General features: G+C 52.8%; 1 protein-coding gene across 3 annotated transcripts; it reads left to right on the forward strand.

The window, feature by feature from the left end:
• Positions 1 to 3,666: 3,666 nt before the first annotated feature.
• Positions 3,667 to 8,934, forward strand: LOC123170381 (uncharacterized). 3 transcript variants are annotated; one of them, XM_044588242.1, is made up of 10 exons: positions 3,667 to 6,357; positions 6,454 to 6,670; positions 6,799 to 6,950; positions 7,020 to 7,091; positions 7,185 to 7,337; positions 7,410 to 7,573; positions 7,650 to 7,800; positions 7,989 to 8,111; positions 8,205 to 8,292; positions 8,401 to 8,934. In XM_044588242.1, the coding sequence occupies exons 1-10, from the start codon at positions 3,886 to 3,888 to the stop codon at positions 8,577 to 8,579; spliced, it is 3,771 nt and encodes a 1,256-aa protein (XP_044444177.1). In that variant the 5' UTR covers positions 3,667 to 3,885; the 3' UTR covers positions 8,580 to 8,934. The 3 variants fall into 3 exon arrangements, with proteins under 3 accessions (XP_044444177.1, XP_044444175.1, XP_044444176.1); XM_044588240.1 differs by having other exon boundaries at positions 3,667 to 6,670; XM_044588241.1 differs by having other exon boundaries at positions 3,668 to 6,670; positions 7,653 to 7,800.

Here is an 8,934-nt window from a genome sequence, read left to right on the forward strand (position 1 = left end):
CACAAAGCTGTTACTGCTACTGTTACCGTCACTATTGCCATTGCTACCACTACTATCAAACTATCATATTACTATGGTACTAAACACTCTGCTACAGAGAAATAACTTTTTAGGTGTGGTTGAATTGACAACTCAACTGCTAAGACTCATAAATATTCTTTGGCTCCCCTTATGTCAAATCAATAAACTTGGGTGAAATGCTACTCTCGGAGACTGTTGTGATCCCCTATACTTGTGGGTCATCAATGCCTGGCGAGAGCTTGCCAATAGTAAGCTAGAGCCAAGTGTCACAGAGGCGGGACGAAATATGAATGTTCGGGTGCCCGTGCAGGGTGGGCCGCCTATGCCAGAGAAGAAGAAGGTATAGGCGGATGGTCTGGGAAACACGGCAGGAGAAGGCACCCTGCACAGGCGGGCGGCGAGACAACAACATTGAGCACGGGTGGTGAAGGCCGACGATTAGGCCTATGTTGGAGGACAACACATAAGACATCATCGTCGGGCTAGGCGGGAAGGGAAAAGGTGGGGAAAGGAGGAAGAAGGTGTTGCGGCCGTTCCATCGAGATCCAACAGTTGGAGAAACCAAATGAGATTTTTTTCCCTCTTAGGCAGCTGCTTTAAGGTCCCCCTCTTTGCGGCGAACTCAAAAAAATATGGGAAAGCACCATGTTGGGGACAGAATCACTGTTGTAACCTCTTTGTCAAAGTTTAACATGATTTGACCCTCTTTTAAAAAATCGCATCTGACTTTTTTTTATGACTGTCAACAAACATGGTGTTTTGGTTGCATGAAAAATGCCATGGTCCATGGCATTTACCTCCACCCCCTCTCCAATGCCATTGTTCGTGGCGTTTCGTCCTCTGCCAAGAAGAGGCCAAGTCCCACCGGAGAAATGTCAGGAAGGAAACACCATACACCATGGGATTTCCATGCAACCCAAGCACCATAAACGTTGGCATCACCAAAAAAAGTTAGATGAGAAATTCTTTTGAAAAGAAGGTTAAATCGTGCTTGTCGGAGTAATGGGCCACGGGTAGCCTAACCCGAGCCCCAGAACCTTTCAGGACATCGGGGCCGGCTGCGCCCCTCAAGACGCCAAGATAGAGCGCCGCCTTCTGGCGGCCGGCTGGCCGAACGGCCGACTGCCGGAAGACGGCCGTGCTCAGAAAGGCGGCTCCAAGACGAGCCGACTCCTAGCAGGCGGCCTCCAGAGAGGCCGGCTCCTAGCAGTCGGCCCATGGCACCCTCAGAGTCTGCGCCCCCATTAAGATGACAAGACAGGGTGAGGCTGCAGTATAGCCCATCACCCCCGTATCCAGGGCCGGGAGTGGCCACAGTGTTCCGTACAGGCGAAGATCTCCACCCGGCGCGGCACTGTTGCCACTCCCCCCGACATCATTCCTGTCAGGCGAAGCCCTGTTCCCACGACCGTCTGTCAGTACGGCCCGAAGACGGCGGGCCCTACCAGTCAGCGAGAGCCCGGAAGACGGCGAGAGCCTCACCAGTCGGGCCCGAGGGAGGTCGGCCCCAGCAGTCGGCCCACTCCTTCCTCGGGGCCCACACGCCATTAACCAGAGAAGACGCGGAGTGGCTACAGTGATCTCCCGCCAGGTGGCGGGACTGTAGCCACGCTCCCCTGACCAAGCAAGCGTCATTAGCGCTACGGCTACAGTAACCAGCAGCCGGCAAGACCCGCGAGCGGCGGGGGCGACCTGTCGGCTCCGTACCAGACCAGTCAGCGGGGCCACCAGGCGGCGGGCCCCAACAGTCGGCGGAGAAGCCGACGACCAGAGAGACTGACAGCCAGGTCCTACACCCGACCAGATTACCATTGTACCCCTGGGTAGGCCTATATAAACCCCCCAGGGCACCCATGCAAAGGGTGGAAACCTGTTAGAATTAGACTCACACCTAGGGGGAGAAGAGAGCGATCCTTGCCTTCTTCCACCTCTAGCATACAGCTCAAGGAGCACCATTTGTACTCACTTGTGCCTTAGTGATCATGCGGAGACCCCGCAGAGCAGGATTAGGGGTGTTATCTCCTAGGAGAGCCCCGAACCTGGGTAAAGTGCGCCGGCGTTCGTGTCTACGTCTCTTCCCGCTTCCAGGCACCGGCGACGTTCTACTCGCTCCCACCATGATAAGCCATCCATTGGCATATGTCGCACCCAACCCCCAACAGTGCCAAACTTTGTTAAAAGATCAAAACAGTGATTTTAAGCCCCAGCTGCACCATCTGGAAGCCGCCTCCCGGAATGCATCTGCAGAAAGGTGCACCAGACCTCCTAGCACATTTTGAAACGTTGAAAGAAAAAATGAGCACATTCGCACAACATCAATGTTTGTTGTCATAAAATTTTGAATCAAAATTCAAAATACTGCTCGAGATGCAAAAATGATAAATTTGGCATCAATGTGATAATGTATCAAATCTAAAGCCAAAATTATATCACTACATACTATTCAATGTTAAATTTATTATTTTTGTATCTCGAGCAATATTTCGAATATTAATTTAAAATTTTGCGACAAAAAAACATGTGAATGTGCTCTTTTTTTTACATTTTTTTAAAATATGCTACAGAGGTCTGCTGCACAAGCACCGGTGTATGAGATATTTTCCCACGCCGCGCCCACCAAACCTTCCTCCACCCGCCTCGAGGCCGTACACCACCCCGGCCGTCATCCACGCGGCGCCGTGCCGTCCGTCCCTCTCCGTCTTCCAATCCCGCACACGTCCGCACATCCCGCACCCTCCCGTCGCCACGCGCCGCCTCCTCCGCGCCCCCACCTCCCTTCCTTCGAGCCCAAGCACGGAAATTCCGTTTTGAATTTCCACGAGCCCCGTCTCCCCCGAATAGACCAATCTATCGGAGACACCAACAGCGACATGGCTGATGCTGTTGCGTTTGTGCTCCTGCGCCGCGGGACCGTGGCGCCGGTTGCAACAACGACCCCACGACGCTCCGCGAGCCTCGCTGTCGCGCGCGCACGCGTCGCGGCGAGTTCCCAGGTGTGACTGCGACCGGGACCGGCTGCTCTGGGCCGCATGCTTGACCAGGGTTAAAAGATTTGTTTCGCGGGAAGAAGCTGCGGTTGGCTCAGGCTTTGTTTAAGTTTAAGCGGTGCCGGCGGCTCTCAGATCTGCTCTACCATTTGTCTACTGGTTTCCGACGATGATGAGCGGCTCGTGATGCCGCTTGACGCGTGGCTTAGTTTACTGTAAACCCTCTGGTGAGGTGGTCTGCGTGCCTCGCTTCCCCGGGCAGGACTACATACAGGGGCACGAGCGGCGCCACGGGACACGCGGCGGGAAGGGGAGGCACCGGCGCCGGATCTATGGCTCCGTCGGACACATCTGGGACATGGTCACCGAATCGTGGCACAACAGTGATGCGTACCACTACTAGGCAATGTCGGCTATGTCGGCACCAGCGCAGCGCATTCGTCTCCATGACAGAACGCGTCGTCTCATCTCGTGTGCATCACCCAGTACCCAGCGGTGTACTATACCAGAGTCCAGACTAGAGGAGTACACGCGGCGGCACGCACCTCCTTTCTCGCGTGATTTTTTTTCCGACTAAATAATCCCAACCTCCCACCACAAAAGGCGGTCTACCGATACGGTCTACGGTTTCCGACTAAATAACCCATCCCCATCCGCCGTCGCATCTCACTGCTCCACAGCAAACTGATTCATTCATCCACTGTGCACTCCGGTCCGATATAACCAGCGGCCGCTCTTTTCCCTTCTGTTAACGCAGCCCGCCGAGAAAGCCCGCGCCTTGCGGACAGACAGGAGGACAAGTTGGAATTTATCCCCACCTCCGGCCGTTCCGCGCCGCCACCACGTGATTCCGAGCCCTAGGACGGCGGCGGCGACGATGGCGAGCAGGGCCGGCGCCGTGAGCGCGGGGGCGGCGGCGGACACGGGCAGCCCGAGCGCGCGTTTGGCGGCGGCGGGGGCAGGGGAGGAGGAGGCCGGGGCGGGGAAGGTGAAGCTGCTGTGCAGCTACGGGGGCCGGATCGCGCCGAGGTCGGGGGACGGGGCGCTGCGCTACGTGGGCGGCCAGATGCGCCTCATCTCCGTGCCCCGCGCCGCCTCCTTCGCGGACCTCATGCGCAAGGTCGAGGCCGTCGACGACGCCGCCGGACCCGCCCCCGCCGCCGCCGGCGGGGGGGCGCTCGTCAAGTACCAGCTCCCCGGGGAGGACCTGGACTCGCTCGTCTCGGTGTCCTGCGCCGAGGACTACGACAACATGCTGGAGGAGTACGAGAAGCTGGCCGCCGCCGCGCCCGACGGCTCCGCCAAGCTCCGGGTCTTCCTCTTCCCGGCCGACTCCGCCTCCGGCTCCGGCTCGCACCCCGCCGCCGTCGACGAGGCCGGGCAGCGCTACATCGACGCCGTCCGCCGCAGGGAGAGCGGCTCCTCCGCGCACAACTCCGAGGCCTCCGAGCCCGCCGGCCTCGCCGAAGGTATGTCGCCGCGGGCCGTGCCGCCCCCTTCCGTCCCGCCTGAATATTTGTATTCGGCTGGGAGCCACACCAACCATGCTAGCCCCTTTCCGCAGTCGCTAGGATTTAGTGCTGTCGCAGCGTCAGCTCCGGCAATGGGCATTCCGGCGCACAACCCCGTGTTGCTTAGGCCGGAGCCGCAACCGCTGCAGCCTCACCAAGTTGCTTCCTATGCGCCGCCGCCGCCGCATCAGCCGGCTCCGGTTGCCTCTTATGCACAGCATCAGCAGCCGGCTCAACAAGTTGCCTCTTATGCGCCGCCACTGCAGCCTCAGGTTGCCTCTTACGCGCCGCCGCAGCAGCTGCCCCAGGTTGCTTCTTATGCGCCGCCGCCGCAGCTGCCTCAGGTTACTGCTTATACTTCGCAAATGCCACAATCATACATAGAGCCTCAACAAATCCAGTACGTCAATGCACAGCAATTTGGTCTGCATGGTGTATCTCAATCCGCTAATCTGATGCCTGCGCACATGAGCCAGTATGTGCCCAGTACTCTGGGTACGAACTCCATGGCGACCACGGGTGCCCAAATTGGTGCTTTGAGGCCTGTTTCTGCAGGTACAGAGCGGGTTTTGGAGAATCTTCATTTCTCACGGCCAATGCAAACTCCAGTTGATCCGAATTACAGGGTGCTCCAGCCACTTTCAGAGCTTCCTCCTCTGCCTCATACGACTTTGCAGGCAAGTGATGCTCAGAGGTATGGCGTCCAGACGGTGCTCACAAGCACGGCAAGCTCACCAGTGATAACGAGCTCGAGGGCATTCCCAGTGGTGGTAAGCTCAGCTACCGTGCCAACACTGAGGTACGATGACTGCATGATGTGCCAGAAAATACTGCCGCATGCCCATTCGGATAACATGATACAGGAGCAGGGAAATCCTCGCGCACTGAATTATCCTGATGTTAGTCCAGTGTTTTACAGCCTCCATCAAGAGGATGCAACCAAACAACAGGTTCCAGCTGCGGTTCCAGTAACATCTGCTAATTACATATCAGAACCCAGAGCCGAGAGCACAGCAGGGATGACCCAGTTTGATCCAAAACTTTCTGCCAGAAATCCAGCAGTTCAAGCAGCACCATCTCAAGATGCAGGAACGTTGGTTCAACCCACCATGGTTACTGTACCTCTTTCCAGTATACCTACTTCAAATGGAGTTTTTGTAGGGCAACCTCCACACACGCTTGCTGAAGATTTTCTCATGTACCAACGTCAGCAGCAACACCCTTACAGTATGCAAACAACTCAAGTCCTGGCAAATGGAGTCAGCAGCAATCCACAAGGGATTGATGCTAGTGCATTTAAGAATTCAAATCATCCAGTAGAAGAACCAATTGGAGAATATGCTCATGATGTTCCTCATGATTGTGTCAGAGCTATCGATGCTCGGATGCAAGGAATTCAGTTAGGTCCTATTGCTCCTCCAGAATCTATTGTGCAAGGGAAGTCAGCTATTCCCCATGGTGCTGTTGGCGATGGGATAGTTGAGAAGCCACCTGTTATTATTGATGGCAGTCCCATATACAAATCTCAAGCTGGAGGTTATCACATGGGCACTAGCAATGCTTTTCCTGTCCCTTCTTTTATCCTAGAGGACAATGTTGTGAGACATACTGAACAACCACCTCCCTCTCGAAATGTTGGTGCGAACAACGTCTATCCTGAGGTTATCCAGCAGCCAAGTATGTTACTCAAGAACAACCTTGGTGTGCCCATTGAACATCCTGTTCCGAGCGAAAGATTTCTTGTGAGGCCTGCTTACTCTGGTGTTCAGTCTCCTGCTGGACCTCCTGCACATCATCCTGGGGAAATGCTGAATGGCATGGTTTCCGCTCCCTATAATGTTAGTAGTCAAGTTGTATTGCAGGCTGCTGCTAGTACTGATTGTGTCGAAGCTACACATGAACCAGCTTACACAGAATCTCTTTTCTCAAACCAGGATCCTTGGAAAGCAATTGGAAATGCTTCGGCAGTACCTCCAACATCAAACATGTTGGCTAAGGAACATGTTCTTTCTGGAGATCCATATGTGGATGGCCATGTTCCTGCAATTACAAGTTCAAATGCTGCCATGCTATTAGAAGAAGGCAATCTTCCACTCATTCATGACCCTACTTTCAAGGATATATACCCAGAACCTGCTCAAATAAGCAAAGGTTGGTACAGTATACTATCTTATCGTATATAATTTGGTTTGCACTACAGACTGAACTGTTACATCCTTTAAGAATTGAAATGAACTAACATCAATATTTTTGTCGTCATTTGATTTTGTCTCTGAAAGGATATGGAGAAGAAATTGTCAAACGTCAATTACAAGCTGTCGCTGAAGGTGTGGCAGCATCTGTTCTGCAGTCACCATTTCCTGAAAAACCAACTGAATTTTCTGGGGATCACAAAGATTTGCCTGGAGATGTAATTGATCCAAAAAATGAGGTTGGTGGCAATTCTTTCTTTTCTTTGTAGCTTGATCAGTTGTAATAGTGATTTATTTATTTTGTTCAGGATGCGCCGAGCAAACAGTCAGACAAAACAAGCCAAGGAGTTCCAGTTCTAGATGACATCGATAACCTTCAGGTTGTTGACGATTTGCAAGTTGATTATATGTGTGCTTTCCATATGCACTTCTAAATACATACATCACCCTTACCTACGCGTTTACAATTGCAGATAATAAAGAACAGTGATCTTGAAGAATTGCGTGAACTAGGTTCTGGAACCTTTGGTACCGTTTACCATGGAAAATGGAGAGGTTCTGATGTCGCTATAAAAAGGATAAGCGATCGATGTTTTGTTGGGAAGCCTTCTGAGGAACAGCGCATGGTCCGTGTTAAACTTATGGCCGCTTTTTTTCAATCTTCAGTTCATCTTGTTCTAACTTTGTCGTACCTGCAGAAAACCGATTTCTGGAATGAAGCTTGCAAGCTTTCATCGTTGCACCATCCAAATGTCGTTGCTTTTTACGGTGTTGTTCTGGATGGACCAGGTGGATCTGTTGCAACAGTCACTGAGTACATGGCTAATGGTTCGCTTCGACAAGCATTACAAAGACATGAAAAGTATGCTCTATCTGTTTTGTGCAAATATATGATGTTTTCATATGGTGACACTTTTAATGTCAGTTTCTTCTGTCAGCAGGATATTCGACAGGCGTAGGCGCCTGCTAATTGTGATGGATGTTGCATTTGGTATGGAATATTTGCACGGGAAGAACATTGTGCACTTCGACTTGAAGAGTGATAATCTGCTCGTCAACCTAAGAGATCCCCAACGCCCTATATGCAAGGTGAGGGTCTCCAAACTCTCCATCTCACACCCGTGTTTTCTGCATATTTTGTCAACTAGGAAAATTAGCTCGGACAATCCTTATAACAGCAACACATAACTTCTGTGCCCTAGCACCTTGTTTGTGCGCAGAAAGCGAGCATGGAGATTTTTTGATTTTGGCAGTAACCAACCGTGCTATGTTTGTAGGTCGGTGATTTGGGCTTATCAAAGGTTAAATGCCAGACACTAATCTCCGGTGGGGTGCGAGGGACACTTCCCTGGATGGCTCCTGAGCTGTTAAATGGCAGCAGTAACCTTGTTTCTGAAAAGGTTTGTTCGGCTGCATCGTACATCTAGTGCGCATGGCCTCCTTCCCATGATCCACTTCTCACCCTATTTTACCTTCACATGCTCTTTTTGCAGGTCGACGTCTTCTCATTCGGAATCGTGATGTGGGAGCTGCTTACCGGTGAAGAGCCTTATGCTGACCTGCATTATGGCGCCATCATAGGTACACTTGCAAACCTCTGCTGTAATGCACACCGCAGTAAACGCACTCGCTTGTTTCGAGTCCAATGCCTCCTTTCATTTCTCTGAACATTTCGCCAACTGCAAGCAGGTGGGATCGTGAACAACACCCTACGGCCGCTGGTGCCCGAGTCGTGCGACCCCCAGTGGAGATCGCTGATGGAGCAGTGCTGGTCAGCCGAGCCGATGGAGCGGCCGAGCTTCACGGAGGTCGTCAAGAGGCTACGGGCTATGGCGACCTCCCCCACCAAGACGCTGCCGCAGAAGTAGACTGCCCTTAGCTCCGTACATGAGCAAGGGAAAATATAGAGAAGGACGCGGCGACGCTGCTCACAATAGGATAGAGCTGGTGGGGGTTTGCCTGACACTTCATGTGGTGCTTTTAGACACTGATGATGATGATGATGATGAAATGTAAGAGCATGTACAGGGAGCTGCCGCGGCAACGGTTGGTGAATGTGTTATGTACCGGCTCCTGGGTGCTCCGGGACTTGTTTCCTGCGTGTGGTCGATGTGCAGAAGCCTGCTGGAACAAATGCAGAATGCAGTCTGTGGCCTGCGTTCTCTTGCTAGCTCGGATGCGTGAGCTTGCCTGTGATCTCAAAGCGTCTCGTTTTACTTTTCA

Source organism: Triticum aestivum, chromosome 7D (genome assembly GCF_018294505.1).
Source record: "Triticum aestivum cultivar Chinese Spring chromosome 7D, IWGSC CS RefSeq v2.1, whole genome shotgun sequence".
NCBI lineage: Eukaryota > Viridiplantae > Streptophyta > Magnoliopsida > Poales > Poaceae > Triticum > Triticum aestivum.